General features: G+C 47.7%; 2 protein-coding genes across 2 annotated transcripts; one reads left to right on the top strand and one right to left on the bottom strand.

The window, feature by feature from the left end:
- The first annotated feature begins 268 nt into the window (after positions 1-268).
- LOC147991715 (putative UDP-glucuronate:xylan alpha-glucuronosyltransferase 3) lies at positions 269-5,470 on the top strand. The gene is made up of 5 exons (XM_087525608.1): positions 269-427; positions 1,153-1,290; positions 2,723-2,920; positions 3,163-3,800; positions 4,148-5,470. Exons 2-5 carry the CDS (start codon positions 1,259-1,261, stop codon positions 5,173-5,175), a joined length of 1,896 nt encoding a protein of 631 aa, XP_087381734.1. The 5' UTR covers positions 269-427; positions 1,153-1,258; the 3' UTR covers positions 5,176-5,470.
- Positions 5,471-5,714: 244 nt separating this feature from the next.
- LOC147991714 (protein trichome berefringence-like 7) lies at positions 5,715-10,580 on the bottom strand. The gene is made up of 4 exons (XM_087525609.1): positions 9,346-10,580; positions 7,756-7,914; positions 6,541-6,818; positions 5,715-6,076 (listed from the first exon to the last, which is right to left on the bottom strand). The coding sequence occupies exons 1-4, from the start codon at positions 10,170-10,172 to the stop codon at positions 6,054-6,056; spliced, it is 1,287 nt and encodes a 428-aa protein (XP_087381735.1). The 5' UTR covers positions 10,173-10,580; the 3' UTR covers positions 5,715-6,053.
- Positions 10,581-16,719: the final 6,139 nt, after the last annotated feature.

Here is a 16,719-nt window from a genome sequence, read left to right as displayed (position 1 = left end):
GCTCGCCGACTGATTAGGCACCCCCTCCTATCTCCTCGCGCACAGTACCCCTGGAAGATTTGGGGTGCTTGACCCGCCGGCCGTGGTACGTCCACGGTCCACCCAACAATTAACTGGGAATAAGAAACGAGTGATCCGTCGCCATGGTTGCGCGTCGCCACTGTGCATCCGCGTCCGCGTCACCGCGCTCTTCCCCCGCTGCCCGGCCTACGTGGTATTACATTACAGAGTCGCGATTCCATGGTGTATGTATATAAAGGAGCTTTGCCTCGTCCCCCTCCTCCCCTCCTGAGACCTCCGACTCACCACCACTCGACTCGAGCTCTTCTTTTGCGTGAGTGCGTGGAGAGAGAGAGAGGAGGAGGGACGAGCAAGCAGCCCGTTTCTTGCCGCCCACCTTCCCTTCGCCGGCCCACCTGCGTCGCGGGTACAGTACCACTGCTCGTCCATGGCGGCTCCTCCCTTGCTCTTCCTGCCTTCTTTGCTCCTTTCATTTGGTTCTGGACCCTAGACTCCGGCGGAGTTGCTCTTGGGGTCATCCATGGCGACTCCTCCGCGTTCTTCTTGGCTCTTATCGTTCGGTTCATCCATGGAGGCACCTTCCGCTGCAGTAGCTTCGTAGGTGCTGGCCATGGCGGTCATTTGCTGTTCTCATTTTCGAGAGTTGCTCGCGCCAGCATTTGCTTGATTCGCCTCCCTTTCTTTTTTCCTCTTTTTGGTTAGTGGCGATTACGTCTTCCGTGCTGATGATCAGCGGCGGTCTGGTGATTGTTCTCCTCTTCTCGAGCAGAAAAGAAAAGAAAATAGGAAGAAAACAGCAGATCGTTTTGTTTATTATTTCCCTGATTTTCTAGGCCGGGTCGTGTCAGAGCCATGTTTCCATGCATCGGGTCTCCAACCCCAGCCCTCTGCTGGTCTGCTCTGCCTTCTATTTTATTCTTTTTTTTATTTTGTTTCTTACTTTTGCTTCCACCCTCGCTACACTCGGCACTCTCGGTTCCCTCTCCCCCTCCGCCCATCCATGGTGTGCGTGTTGATCGATGCCATTACTACTCTCTCTCTCCCTTCGTTTTGTTGCGCGCCTTTCCCTCTTGTTCTTTCATGCCGGTGGCCCGCGCGTCTGACATGACATCGCCCTTGCTGTGATTGCAGATGAGAAGCAGCGCACCGGCGGCGGCGTGATCCTCCTCCTCGCTCGGAGCAGAGGAGGGAGAGGCGGGAGAAGAGCAAGGACCGAGCGGGGCCCAGCCCAGGCCCAATGGAGCAGCGCCACCGACCGGCCGCGGCCGCGTAAGATTCCCCGCGACCCCGCCCGCCCCGTTTTAATTAATAATTACAATCCAAAGCTCTTTCCCTTTCCTCGTTCCACGGCCGCGCTGCTCTCGCGCCTCGACTGCCCGCCGACGGCGCCACCGCATGCTGCATTAGATCGACCCCAGCGGACCCGACCGCGACGTGCCGCTTCCCCTTTTATTGCTGCTGCCGGCCGGCGGCGGTGTGGTGGTTGGTAGCTGCGCGCTTCGTAATCTCGCGTTATTACGGGCGATCTTCTCATGCCGGTTAGGAGTTAGTTACCCGCTGTTGACCCCCGTGGACTTGGAGGCTGCTCCATGAATTCATCCATGGACGCATCAGCTTCCTTTCAGCCCGGCTCATGGCTTCTCCTGCCACTGCTGCCGGCGTGTAGGGGGGATGCCGGCCGCTGATTTCAGCATCCTTGGATCATCTCCTGTCAGTCTGAACTCTGAACTCCATTTTTAAACGAGCACTAGCGTGTAAGGCCCATGGACGAAGGTTCCAAGTTGTGCTTTGCAACCGCCAGCCATGCTTCCCTGAATTTGATCCGATCAAAGATTTGTCAGTTGTTAGGTACAGAGTCACCCATGTGATCAGCAATAATAAACTATGGCGACGCTTTCGATCCCTGAAAGATAGGTTCGTAGGATCGCAAAATACGAGTCGGCACACACAGAACTTTGGAGTTTTCCTTGGTGCCGGCGACACTAGTTTCTTTGGACCTGCAAACATTTTTTGGTGCGGCTCCCTTTCGCATCCAGCGATCGGATATACTGCATTTTCCTCCCTTTAAAAAGGGCACACTTTTGGACGCCTCCAATGGGACAGTTATGTGTATTTTTTGGCCCATAAAGGGGGCCAAGGCCTATCAGCATTCCACTTATTTTGATTTGTAGCAAAGCTTAAAGGATGATGTGGTAGCACTACCTGTATATAAAACCATTGGCTGGTCTATCTTGAAGAAGAAAGCAGGAGCCTGAAAGTGTTGCTTTCTACTGGTGTAGCTGTTGTATCCTTGCGGTTGTTTCTACAGACATCTACTGTATGAGAGATTTGCGACGCTGATGCAGCTTGCGTTTGTGCTTCTAACCTTTTTAGTTAAAGCAAAACTGCTTCCCTACGAGTATGAGAGCTCGCCACCTGTGCCCTACAAATCATAGTTAACCGGCCCAAGATTATGACGAAAATCTTTTCGTCAAAAGATTATGATTGGAAATCAAAGTGAAAAGCAAGAAAAGGACATATACTTAGTAACATCATAACCTGTCTTGTCAAACAAGAACTAATCAATTATTTTCGTTGGTACTCCAAGCTAAGGGATATTTTTCTTCTATATTTTTTTCCTGTTTTAGACAAGCATAGTTCTTTGGTGACAGATTTTTCTGTGATAGCAGTTACTCACTGATTTTATTACTACCTTATGCAGTGATGACACAACTAAGAGAAGGACCACCAAAAACAAAAGTTTCAAAGATGTTGAGAACTATGAAGTTCTTGTCCTTGAGAAGAACTGCGGTTGCAAGTTCAAATCCTTGCGCTACTTGCTTATAGCTATTGTTTCTGCGACATTTCTTACCCTCCTGACTCCGACGCTGTACGAGCGCCAACTACAATCAAGTTCTCGGTGAGTATAAATCATTCAAACAAATCTCAGCAAACTATTTGCGACACGTTAAAAGATGACAAACGTTGATGTAGACCAGTGGCGGAGCTTAGTACAAGTCTGAGGGGGGGCGTGCCCCCCCTAGGCAAAACAATGAAGAAATTTTACTATGCAGGGCTTAGATAAGGAAAAATTCAATTCTTTGCCCGCCACTGATGTAGACTATAACTATTATCTCATGGAAGTTCATGTATGCTTTGCAGGTATGTTGATGTTGACTGGATATGGGACAAAACAAGTGCTGATCCGCGATACATATCATCTGCTGATGTTCAGTGGGCCGATGTATATACAGCTATAGAAGATCTTAGTGCTGGTAACCAAGAGCTCAAAATTGGACTCCTGAATTTTAACAGCACCGAGTATGGCTCTTGGTCGCGCATACTCCCCGAAAGCCATGTTTCGATTGTAAGACTTGAGCATGCCAAGGACAGCATTACTTGGCCTAAACTATATCCTGAATGGATAGATGAGGAGGAAGAATCTGAGATACCTTCCTGCCCATCATTTCCAGAGCCTAATGTCCGAAGAGGCGCATGGTTTGATGTTGTTGCTGTGAAACTTCCCTGTACAAGGGTGGCGGGTTGGTCGAGAGATGTTGCAAGGCTCCATTTGCAGCTCTCAGCGGCGAAACTGGCCGTGACCTCTTCAAGAGGCAACCGGAAGGTCCATGTGCTCTTTGTGACGGACTGCTTCCCCATCCCCAACCTCTTCCCCTGCAAGAACCTTGTGAAACATGAAGGCAATGCCTGGTTGTATAGGCCTGATTTGAAAGCAGTAAGGGAAAAGCTTAGGCTTCCTGTTGGATCATGCGAGCTTGCTATTCCACTTAAAGCAAAAGGTTTGTTGCTTTTTAGTCAACGTTTAGTCTACGTTTCTCATTTCCGTGCACATGTTCTTCTTTAAAACCGATTAAAATATGCACATCATGCTCTAAAAAAATGATACCCAGCACAACTATTTTCAGCAAAAATAGCATCTAATTCTGTCAGAGAAGTTCAACACATTGATTTTTTTTATACTTGTACTAAGGTCTATTCCGTAGGAATTTATATAGAATGGGGCTTGTTAGATTTTACTGCTTCCCCGAATAAGATTAAAATTCAGTTGAATGGGCCCTGTTAGATTTTACTTGTTTTCAGCATAAGATTAGAATTCAGTAGATAACATCTATTCTTACCGGTGCAGCAAGACTTTTCTCAGTCGACCGAAGAAGAGAAGCATATGCCACGATACTGCATTCAGCAAGTGAATATGTATGTGGTGCCATCACAGCAGCTCAGAGCATCAGGCAAGCAGGATCAACAAGAGACTTGGTCATCCTAGTTGATAACACCATAAGCGATCACCACCGGAGAGGCTTGGAAGCCGCAGGCTGGAAGGTCAGGATAATTGAAAGGATCAGGAACCCAAAAGCCGAGCGAGACGCCTACAACGAGTGGAACTACAGCAAGTTCAGGTTATGGCAGCTGACCGACTACGACAAGATCATATTCATAGATGCTGACCTGCTCATCCTGAGGAACGTGGACTTCCTGTTCGCGATGCCAGAGATCACCGCGACGGGCAACAACGCGACTCTCTTCAACTCCGGCGTCATGGTGATCGAGCCCTCCAACTGCACGTTCCAGCTGCTGATGGAGCACATCAACGAGATCACGTCGTACAACGGGGGCGACCAGGGGTACCTGAACGAGATATTCACATGGTGGCACCGCATCCCCAAGCACATGAACTTCCTGAAGCACTTCTGGGAGGGCGACAGCGAGGAGGCCAAGGCGAAGAAGACCCAGCTGTTCGGCGCCGACCCGCCGGGCCTCTACGTGCTCCACTACCTGGGCCTGAAGCCATGGCTGTGCTTCAGGGACTACGACTGCAACTGGAACAACTTCATGATGCGCGAGTTCGCAAGCGACGTCGCGCACAGCCGGTGGTGGAAGACGCACGACAAGATGCCCCGGAGGCTCCAGTCCTACTGCCTTCTGAGGACGAGGCAGAAGGCAGGGCTGGAGTGGGACCGGCGGCAGGCGGAGAAGGCGAACCTGGAGGACGGGCACTGGCGGCGGAACATCACCGACCCGAGGCTCAAGACCTGCTTCGAGAAGTTCTGCTTCTGGGAGAGCATGCTGTGGCACTGGGGCGAGGCCAAGAACCAGTCGAAGAGCAACCCCGCGCAGGCGACGCCTGCGACGGTGAGCTTGTCGTCGAGCTCGTGAGCTGTGTAGATAGCCCGAGATATTTATACAGAAGAAAAGCTTCATGATATGTATAGCACCGTACCTGCATAGCAGCAGCTTGTATAGGTAGCTATGCTTAGGGCCTTCCCCACACAAACACAAACCCTCCTCTGTTGCCGTCCTCCTGGCTGCGGCTCTGAGCCTTGGAGGTGGTCAACAATTCTTTTGGGTTGGTTTAGCTAATAAGTTGTCTGTGCATGTAAATTCTCTTACTAAGAACACGGAATGTTTTTTCACGACAATGAAAGCTAATGGCAGTGAAAATGTTTCCCAACCTCTGTTCCAAATTATTTTAGTTAAGTTTGCCCAAGTCCATACAAAAATATATCAACATGTTTGACATATTCCCGCACATCAACTGAATCCCATACCCAGAAATTTAACTTGGTAGTTTGGAGCAGATCATATCCCTGGGCACCAACTGATCATTATACCGTGTCCAGAATTTAACTATGTACATGTCAGTGGGAAAAAACATACGTAGGCAATACATCAATGCAAACTTTTTGCGCTCATCGTGACAAAGAACATATATATATATATTTATACAATGTGTGATGTGAACTGTTAGTACATACGGACTGAAGCACATGTTTTCACAACGTATAAATTGAATTGAAAGAAGCATACACAAAATGTGATGCTTTCTTTTCATCGACAATCTGAAGGACCGATACAAAATCTACACCTCGGAATGAATGCATCACCTTGTACAAGAGAGAAAAGAATGCAGAGGGGTCCAGTTAAACCACCTATCATACTCAGCTATTTCCAGGGCATCTGTTGCTCTTCTATAGCTGACAAAACCGAAGATGGGGGGAATGTACGTATGGGGCAAAGGAAGAAAAATGAGTCAGTCACCCTGCCATCTTTCGCCAACCTGTGGATTTCAGACATGAAGAAAGGTCAGCTCATCATCCAATAACAATGAACACGTTCAACTGCATCGGTACAATTTAATGATCAAGCTTTATACTCTTGGAGTAAATTTTCTGAAGCACTACCAAAGATACAGTCGATAAGAGTCACTTTGTCATTTGACTTCACTAGGTTATCATGGGGTTAACTACAACATTCTACACCATATGCTTTGAGTATAAGTGTGAATTCTCTGGTCATGTGACCCATTGTGGTTGTGTATAGTTGACAAATGTTTATTCATTGCATATGAAGTCACGGAAATTTTATATCACTGCAGATGCAGTGGATGGAAAAGGGTTAAACTGAACACTGTCATTATGAGAGAGCAACTTGTGATATGGATTTTTCTCTCTCTAGCGATACACACCATTTTGCTTCTAGTAGTCAGAAAAATGAAGATACACAGCATAAATGTGAACTCACCATTTGTAAAAAGGTATGAAAATACTAGTTCATTCCAAGCATCTGGAACTCCAGGGAGACACCAGTGACTGCAATCAAGTATAGTGGGAGGATAACTCCAAGCGCCAACATGAGCATCTGTTCTGAAGGCTCCCATCAAAGTTACATTTAGCACAGTAATAGGAACATTCATATTCGCCACAACATCACCAAGTATATCCCCAAGTTCACTCTTGTCATTTCCTTTGGCCTCAGGTGAAGGCTTTTCTGTTACTTCACATATCGTCTGGTTCAAATCACTGTAACATGGGATAAGTTTTTGTTAGTTCTTAGAGAAAAGATACACCAGAGCAAGGAAAGAATTGTGAGAACAGGAGAAATGTAAGTTAATATTCTGCAAACATCATTCAACTACTTCAAATGAATTGGTGGTGTAACCAATGCAATAGAAACACAATTTGATCCTGGAACCTTAAGGAATATACAAACACAAGACTCTCAGTGAAACTGTGCAGACATGTGATGTCCCTCCTTTGTTCCAGAATAAAACATACTACCAGAACAACGAGTTCCTTCAATTGATATAATGAAGTGTATGAAATAATTTTGAATCAGGGACAGCTGTAGCTTAATATCCATTGCTAACCTTACATGTTCCCTCAAACATTAAATAAAAGAAGAAAAAGGCTATTCCTTGTACACAGAGTTGGGATTCGGGAAATCAAATTGCTATATATGCCTCGGTGGAGCTCAAAGAGCCATGTCTGATCGACATTGTATAACAGAGTGTAAATTCGAAATTGGACAGATGACATATGAAATGCATGTTTTGGTTAAATTGACAGAGATATCAGCCAAATATTTCATACCATACTAATTAAATAGGTGCAATTATCTACCTCCCTACTATTCAAGTTAGATAATATCAACTAATAGGATTTTAGTTTAGATGGGTGTCATATTTAGATATTTTGGTGGTGTTTGGATGCTGATACAGATCGTCAACACCTAAATTTTATATAGATATTCCCGTTCACTATCATATACTCCACCAAAATGATCTGTATCCTTTTCTAACAATTACAAAAATAAATCAAAAATATTTTTCACAAAGTTTCTTATGATTAAACTGCCTGCACAGTATACTAAAACAAAATAAATTATACTGATGAAACATAAAGTAAAGTAGGCTGTACGCAAGAGAAGAACTCTCTCTGTATTTATAATAAAACACACCTCCAATGAGATGGCTCATATGTGCGGAAGAACACATGTGTTCGGTTTAGATCAACTCTTTTTTCCACCCAAGAAGCCCAAGTCTGCAGTGCCATCCTGAAAGCAGCATCAATGGTTGTACCTAGTTTGAGAGCACGTCCAGCCTGAAAATAGCAACCCCTGTTGGGAAGAACAAGTCAGATCAAGCTCGGACATTGATCAGACTAGGATACTCTTAAGTTTGAGTTAATTCACATATGTAGATAATGATGAATATGATTTAGAGGGGGGGAAGGGTTGTGCTAGTAGTCAATGAGTTGATATAAGAACAAGGAAATACTAACTTGGATAATTGTGTACTGGTTTTGGCCAAATATCACAAAAACTATGTAATGTACCCACTATTACCAGAGACTAGCTAACTACTAACTTGAAAAAGAAAAGTATGCCGAATGGAAGACACATAACATCCAGCAAACAGCATCTGCTAAGTCATCACCTGTTCATATTGTCAATTAGCAATGTCATTACCATTAGCCCCTGCTTAACCAATGTCACGCCTGTGCCTGTGATGAGCAGGAAGATAGGCTAGGGGCACACTGTTTCGCAGATTTATGCTCAGCTTGGCATAAAAGAAGCTAGTGAAGGACAATAAGGTAAAAATGTTGCGAACTGAAGAAGGGTGAGGGGATGGATCACAACTGATGGAACTAGCGCTAAGGTTTGTGGGAGGAACTTTATGAGGTAGATCGACTGGGAAGGGTAATGTGAAATGCATGATGGGACGGCTAATCGTAAATTTTTCCCTGTCCTATTATTTCTTGATTGGTTCTTCCACTAACACATTATGTTCCCCTCTGACTTATTCACACAAGTCATCTCATCCCAGTGTCAAATTTGCTGTCCATATTCGCACCTAAGCAGCATCTCACTGTTAGAATAGAATATGAGTATAACCATGGCATTGCTATTTTCCTCTCGTTTCCATGATTTCAGAATCATGGCATTGCTAGAATATGGAAATAATTGGCATCTCACTGTTAGAATAGGATATGAGTATAATTGATATTTTCCTCTCATTTCCATGTATACATTTGATTTGAGGTGCATAGAAACAAGAAGTTGAGTTAGGCTCAAGCTTGCGGTTGTTGTGTTGTGCTCGCTGTACTTATTTTTTAAGTTGATGAAATAGTACAAAATCCTATTAATCTGCTAAGTAGAAGTGAATAAAATGTTTTTCGTCTCAAATTTCATCTCATATGTTCAGGAATGCAGATACATATTTGTTTGCAACTTGACAGGGAAAAAAACAGGTAGCCAAACACCCAGTTACCTAAAACCAACTTAACCAAATTCGTAATCCACAGTGATGCCAAATGGATCCTTGGGAGTTTACAAATACTTAAAGTAGGTAACATCATCGAAATGGAGTTTGTATTACCTATTCATACTGTTTTTTGTGTCCAATTCAACTAATTACACACACACACACATTAAATATGATTCTAATGAAATATGAGAAAGACGAACAAGATACTTACAGTACTGAAAACACACATTTATCATGGTTAGAACTAAACGAGCATAGCAAAACAGAGCAAGAAAACTTACGTATTAAACAATTTGGTGGGAGTCCACCAGTGCCCGGTGTTGAAAATCAGAACATCGGCATTCACCCATTTCCGACTGATATTATCCATCTTGTCCAGCCTCAGAGTCGATTTGACCCTCTTGGGCGCATGCCTGGGCGCAGGGCGCTGCTCGACAAGGAACACGGACCGGAAGAATTCCACGGTGAGGTCGAAGGACGCAAACCTCACACCCAGGAACCGTATGGTCTTGCTGATCTCGTTCCCATTCACCTCGTAGACGGTCTTGGGATCCTCCACCCCGGGCATGAGCATGCAGATGAAGGACTCCCACTGCGTGCGGCTCATGGAATCCCCGACGAAGACGACACGCTTCCCCCTGAGCCGCTCGAGCGCGGCGCCGGCGGTGAACCTCGGCACGTCGCAGCGGCGCGGCCTCCACCGCCATTTGAGGTAGCCGGTGTCCTCCCTGCCGTTGGCCAGGCAGTTGAACCCCTTCTCCGCGAAGGGGCAGTCGGAGCTGTTGTAGAGCGGGTAGGCCGCGTCGGGGACCCAGTTGCCGTCGAACACGTCGCACGCCCCGAGGTCCTCCCCGACGAACCCGGCCACGGCCTGCCCCCGCCCGAGGTAGCGGAGCACGTAGAGGTAGAGCGCGCAGGAGAGCGCGAGCGCCACGGAGGCGACGCAGAAGGCGAGGGCGACCCGCTCCAGCGACGGGCCCGAGGCCCCCCACCACCTGCGCTGCGCCGCCGCGGACACCCGCGGGCTCCCGGGCAGGGCGCCGCCTCCGCCGCTGCCCCTCTGAGCGGCGCGACCCGAGCCGCCCCGGCTAGTGCTGGCGCTCACCATCTCCTGCCCGCCGCCAGATCTCCCATCCCTTGGCCCGCCAAATCGGCCCGCCTCGCCGGAGCGGAACCGCGCGGAGGCCACGCCACGTCGGCGACGCCCTGGGGGGGAGAGGTCTCCGCGCGCGTGGTGGCGGTGGCGGTGGCGCGAGTTGACTCGTAAACTCTGGTATAAACCTCACGGCGGTGCGGGGGTCCCGGGCACGGCGAGGGGGAGGCGGTTGCTGGCCCGGGCGGCGGGTAGGGAGGGCGGGTGTGATCTGCGGCCGCTGTCACTGACGTGTGGGGTTTGGAGTCTGGGTGGCCCGCGTGGCCGGGAGCGAAGTGGGAGATGCGGGGCGGGCGCGCTGTTGTGTTGTGTGCGGGATACGGAGGCGCAGAAGGCTTCTGTGATTGGCCGATCTGCGCTCGTACGTGGCGGTGGTACTCTTTTTGTTGCGGGAAGAATACTCGAACGGACAGCTTGCCCACCTGATGTGAACCTTTTTGGTGCCCCGATTATCATTCCTCGCTTCTAATATTTTTTCTGCTCTATCTACAGGTTTGATCGGCAGGTACGGACAACCACCCACAAACGAGAAAGGCATAAGAAAAGAGAATGGAGACTACCGGGACTGTGATACTGCAAAGGATTCTCCGTGACAGCAGCGAACAACTGAGATGTGTTTGCTCGCTGGATGGATAGAATATTGTAATGTTGTCAAGTAGGACTTCGGTTGCGCCTGCATACTGGCAGTGCATTGCTGGCTACCTTTTTGTTCACAGTTTTTTTTCTTCAGGGGAAAGGAGATTGTATTTCATGAGATCACGGTGTTATAGTCGAGACGCCACACAACCTTGATACAAGGGGGGACCGAGTGCACCTTGTTTATAGATACTGGAGAGAATGCTAATAGTGGACCTATCTTTAGATACGGAAACCAATGGAATTTGAGAGAGCGATTCAGAGAGCTTGTTGCAAAAATTTGGAATGATAGATACAGAGGTGATACTCTTGAAAGATGGCAAGCTCGGTTTAGGATTCTGAGAAAGAAAATTAAGGGTTGGAACAAAAAAGTAGATGCTTGGTATAAAAAATTAAAGTAATTTTTTTGGAAAGACTGGACAACATTGATAGGAGGGCTGAAAGCCTGGGGTTGTGTGCTTTTGATGGACAAGAACAAATTGACTTGAGAAGACAATTGGAGAGACTGCTTAAACAAGAAGAAATAAAATGGCTACAGAGATATAAAGATAAAGAGATCACTGATGGTGATGGGAATACCATATACTACCATGTTAGAGTAAATGGTAGAAGGAGGAAAAAATAGAATCACTTCACTAGAACAGGAGGAAGGGGTTATTTTACAAAAAAAAAATGTTTGGTCACCCTGATATCTCTAATGTCTCCTTGATGACCCAAACCTAAAAAAATCAGATGATGAAGCTGATAAGTTTATTAGACCTTTTACCCTCTCAGAAATCAAAGATGTGGTTTTTGGGATGAAAAGAAACAAGAGTCCAGGACCTGATGGCTTCCCTGCTGATTTTTATCAGGTTTTCTGGGATTTGGTCAAGTGGGATCTAAAGAACTTGGTAGAGGATTTTGCCACTGGAAAGCTAGACATCAATAGATTGAATTATGGGATTATTACATTAGTCCCCAAAACTGTTGATGCTAAACAAATCCAAAAATTTAGACCAATATGTTCCTGAATGTTAGCTTCAAAATTATTACTAAACTACTTATGAATAGGCTGAATGAGTGTTCCTCTCTAGTGATCTCCCCAACTCAGACTGCCTTTGTCAAAGGGAGATACATAATGGAGGGGGTTGTGATCTTGCATGAAGCATTGAACACTATTCATACCCACGAACAAGATGCCTTGATCTTTAAGGTAGATTTTCAAAAGGCATACGACAAAATAAAATGGCCTTTTGTTATGAAAATGCTACAACTAAAAGGCTTCACTGACAAGTGGTGTGACTGGGTTATGAAAACCATGAGAGAGGGACACGTGGGTGTGAGAGTCAATGATATAATTGGACCTTACTTTAAAACTTTCAAAGGTATGCGTTAGGGGGATGCTATGTCACCCATGTTGTTTGACATAGCTGCTAATGCCCTAGCTGTGATTTTGAAAAATGCTAGAGATAATGATATAGTGAAAGGGGTTTTGGGGGATGGAGAGAATAAACGATTTAATATGTTACAACATGCTAATGATACCTGATGTCTACTACACAGTTTGTTCTTGTAGACTCGTATTGGGCCTCCAAGTGCAGAGTTTTGTAGGTTAGTAGCAAATTTCCCTCAAGTGGATGGCCTAAGGTTTATCAATCCGTGGGAGGCATAGGATGAAGATGGTCTCTCTCAAACAACCCTGCAACCAAATAACAAAGAGTCTCTTGTGTCCCCAACACACCAAATAAAATGGTAAATTGTATAGGTGCGCTAGTTCGGCAAAGAGATGGTGATACAAGTGTAGTAATGACAGTAGATATTGATTTTTGTAATAGGAACAATAAAAACAGCAAGGTAGCAAGTACCAAAGTGAGCACAAATGGTATTGCAATGCTTGAAAATGAGGCCTAGAGTTCGTACTTTCGCTAGTGCAGTCTCTCAACAATGCTAATATAATTGGATCATATAACCATCCCTCAAGGTGCGATGAAGAATCACTCCAAAGTTCTTGCCGGTGTCAAAACCGGCGGATCTCGGGTAGGGGATCCCGAACTGTGCGTCTAGGCCGGATGGTAACAGGAGGCAGGGGACACGATGTTTTACCCAGGTTCGGGCCCTCTTGACGGAGGTAAAACCCTACGTCCTGCTTGATTAATATTGATGATATGGGTAGTACAAGAGTAGATCTACCACGAGATCAGAGAGGCTAAACCCTAGAAGCTAGCCTATGGTATGATTGTATGTTGTGATTGTTGTCCTACGGACTAAAAACCCTTCGGTTTATATAGACACCGGAGAGGGTTAGGGTTACACAAGGTCGGTTACAAAGGAGGAGATATCCATATACGTATTGCCTAGCTTGCCTTCCACGCCAAGTAGAGTCCCATCCGGACACGAGACGAAGTCTTCAATCTTGTATCTTCATAGTCCAACAGTCCGGCCAAAGGATATAGCCCGGCTGTCCGGAGACCCCCTAATCCAGGACTCCCTCAGTAGCCCCCGAACCAGGCTTCAATGACGATGAGTCCGGCGCGCAGTATTGTCTTCGGCATTGCAAGGCGGGTTCCTCTCCGAATTCTGTGTACCTGTCGAAATAATGTCCGGTTTCTTGTGAATGTAGCACTCCTTGGCTTCCACGCCCAATAATGGCCACTTTCCACATGTCGAGCGAATGTGAAGAGCCAGGGTGTTTCCACATTTACCCCCTAGCTGTGTGAATGAGCCGCCTATTTAAAAAGACGAGGATTCAGATCCAAATCACACCATCCTCCCTTGGCGAGCCTTCGTCGGAGCGCACCCGACAGGGATCCATTCCATCATGGTCGGTCGACGCAGCTCCTCCTCTCGCACCCCTAGCTCCAAGCCTGGAGATTGGGAGAGATGTTCTGTCCCGCACAACAAATTAGTAATGCTTCAGTCCAAGGGATTTCTTCCCCCAGCTTACCTGGTCCCGGTTCGAGCCGGGCTTGCCACCTATAATGGCGGAGAGCAAGTGGAGAGCCTTCCCAATCCCTCCAAGGGAGAGAGGGTTTGCCTTGTCCCTTATTTGGTAAGAGGGCTCGGATTTTCAATTCATCCGTTTCTCCGGGGGCTCCTGGAGTTCTACGGCCTCCAGTTGCACAATCTTACACCTGCCTCCCTGCTGCATATCGCGGGATTCGTAGCTCTTTGCGAGTTGTTTTTGGGCTGTGAAGCTCATTTCGCTCTGTGGAAGAAGTTGTTCTGCCTTGTGCCCCGTTCTCAGAAGGGGTCAATATATCAAGTGGGCGGAGCCGAAGTGTGGCGTATTGCCGGGACCGGGTACCTGTCCGGGACCCCAAAGAAGACGTCCGAAGACTGGCCTTCAGAATGGTTTTATATAGAAGACGTCCCCCTACCGGATCCTATTCGGATCGGCCTTCCTGAGTTTGACAACGCCCCTTTGAAGAAGCGGCGGAGCTGGCATCCACGGAGCTCCCTGGAGGAAGATGACAGAGACATTCTTTACCTGATGAGCCGGATAAGTTTTTTAGCTCGATCCGGATTGACCATGATCGATGTCATGGCCACATGCATCATGCGGGGGGTGCAGCCGCTTCAGTATAGAGGCCACCCCATGTGGGATTTCAACGGGGAGGATGACGCCACCCACCACGGCCGCAAAGGGCCGGGATCGACTGGTGATCCAATAAAGATCTTATCCACTTTGTACAAGGGAGAAGAGGAGGAATTCCTTCGTGTCAACCCGCAGGGCGGATTTTCTATGTACAATCCTCCGAGCTGGGTAAGCGGAGACTTTTTATCGCCCATCCATTTCGTATTCCCGTAGTTAAGTATTCATTCTAGCGATTTCATCGCAGGAGCTGCGCCAGGCTGTAAAGGAGATAAACAGCCCTCCTCCACAACCCGAGGACCCTGGACGGTCCCTTGACCCGGCCTCCCAGGAGGATCCAGACATATCTGTGGAGCTGATCGATGGGGTATTTTACCAAGCAAGTAATGACAATGCTTTGGTGGCCATTATGGCTGATTACCCTGGGCTAGTTCCAGCCTCACAGGTGACTGAGACCGAAGTCCCAGTAGTTCAAAACGGGATCTGTCCTTGCGTGTTTTTGATCGCCGTATAACAGCCGTGTTTTGCAGGGGAGGTCCTCGAGGCCGAAGGCCGAGCCTACGGCGACTGGCCAACAAGGGGCCGCGAGGCCAGGCAGGCTGAAAAGGCCCGCAGTCCGGATTGAGACACCGGCGCAGCGGTATGGCGCGCCGTCCTTATTACAAGACATTATTCTCAGAGGCATATTAACGCCCATGCCTTCTTTTCAGGAAAAAGAGCGCTCGCCGGACTATACCCGAAGAGGCTACCAATCGCGCCTCCACAAGCCAGGCTCCAAGGCCGGATTCGGAGGCAGGAATGAATACAAGGTGTGCGCCGGGTGCTCCTCCGACAGAGGATGCGGATAAACTATCCGCCACCCATTCCGAGGTGGAAAGTGCCATGAACCACAGGCGTCGCCGGACTGTTCTTCGTGACACTTGTTTCTCCCAAGAGGCATTGGATGCCTTCAACTCGGGAGACGCGCACCTCCGTGACGCTCAAAATGGTCTAGCCAGAGCCACGGAGCAGTATGTAAAATACATACGGGTGAGAGAATTTGATGATTATATATATCAGTAGCCCCTGAGACTTGAAACAGTTAGGATAACTGATTTAAGGATCTTTTGTTATGCAGGTTCTTACAGAAAAGAATACTCAACTATCTCAGGAGCTGGAAGAGTGCAAAGCCCAACTTCAGGCCGCACTGGCCGCAGCAGGGGAGCCCAAAGAGACTCCCTCTGGTAACATATCCTTTGAATGATAAGTATCATATAGAATGCGGCGTATATGCAGATCTGACGATAAAATTGCAGATGACGCTGGAGTAAATCCGGATAAGCAACAGCTCATACGCCAGCTGAAGGCCGGTGAGAGCGTGCTTACGAGGGTGAGGCAGGAGAAAAATGATCTCCTAGATGCCAACACCAAGCTGGGCGTGCAACTACAAGATGTCCGTGCCCAACTGTCGGACTCTGTTAAGGAAAATTGGCGGCTTCGACGCGGCATATTTAGTAAGTGCTTGAACGAACTTTGAAAAAGAGTTCGGCAAGGAAGCTGGCTGACAGAGTTATGTCTGTAGGTATGCTAACAGGTCGTCCTGCCGAGGAAATGCCCGGTTCAACGGGTGACCTTCTTCTCGAGCTCTCACAGCTGCGCGAACGAGTTCGGCAGGTGATGCAAGGCATCGCCCAGGCCTTGTGGCCATCCGTCTCCATACCCGAAGGCCTTGGAGAGCTTGCAGAAAAGCTAAAGGGAGCGCGGCGGTGCTTCGGATTATGGAAGATATCGGCCTGCCGTCAGGGCGCTAGGGAAGCCTGGGCGATGGTGAAGACACGGTACACGAAGGCTGACCCGAACCACATGGCCGAAGTCGGACCTGTGGGGCCCGATGGGAAGGAGATCCCTGTGAGCTTAGTGTACGGCCAAGTAGAATTGGCCGCAAAGTATTCCCAACAGGACTGTAGACTAGACAACCTGTTGGATGGTATTGAAGAGGAACTCAACCAGTCAAATTGACTATGTAATTTTAAAGTGACATGTATAATGCCTTCTAGCCGGATTATAGATCGTTTGTCGTGGCGGACCTTTTTGCTTCAACCTCGGGACCCGACAGTCCGGAGTGTATCCGAATACCCTGTCGGTTATGTAAGAACCGGGGCATGCGTGGAGATCAGGCGTAAGGGTCATTAGTGCTTTATCAGACAAGTGCCCAACTAGTTATGTTATATTACATGGGTAGTAAGAAACATCTTCCAGGGAGAATAGTTCCGTTAAGGGTTCCTTTCCCTGGGTAAGCATGCCCTAAAGTGCATG

The sequence above is a fragment of the Triticum urartu genome, chromosome 1A (genome assembly GCF_056163025.1).
Source record: "Triticum urartu cultivar PI428250 chromosome 1A, HENAU_Tu73, whole genome shotgun sequence".
Taxonomy (NCBI): domain Eukaryota; kingdom Viridiplantae; phylum Streptophyta; class Magnoliopsida; order Poales; family Poaceae; genus Triticum; species Triticum urartu.
The sequence above is the reverse complement of the archived record's forward strand: the minus strand, read 5'-3'. Positions and strand labels throughout refer to the sequence as shown.

What these genes read in the sequence shown, in the direction of transcription:
- LOC147991714 (XM_087525609.1), bottom strand. Translation starts at nt 10,172, where the DNA reads ATGGTGAGCGCCAGCACTAGCCGGGGCGGCTCGGGTCGCGCCGCTCAG. An exon ending in CCCACCAAATTGTTTAATAC is followed by an intron (nt 7,915 to 9,345) that starts GTAAGTTTTCTT and finishes TCTTCCCAACAG; the next exon opens with GGGTTGCTATTTTCAGGCTG. An exon ending in TATGAGCCATCTCATTGGAG is followed by an intron (nt 6,819 to 7,755) that starts GTGTGTTTTATT and finishes CCCATGTTACAG; the next exon opens with TGATTTGAACCAGACGATAT.
- LOC147991715 (XM_087525608.1), top strand. Translation starts at nt 1,259, where the DNA reads ATGGAGCAGCGCCACCGACCGGCCGCGGCCGC. An exon ending in CACCGACCGGCCGCGGCCGC is followed by an intron (nt 1,291 to 2,722) that starts GTAAGATTCCCC and finishes TACCTTATGCAG; the next exon opens with TGATGACACAACTAAGAGAA. An exon ending in TATTCCACTTAAAGCAAAAG is followed by an intron (nt 3,801 to 4,147) that starts GTTTGTTGCTTT and finishes TTACCGGTGCAG; the next exon opens with CAAGACTTTTCTCAGTCGAC.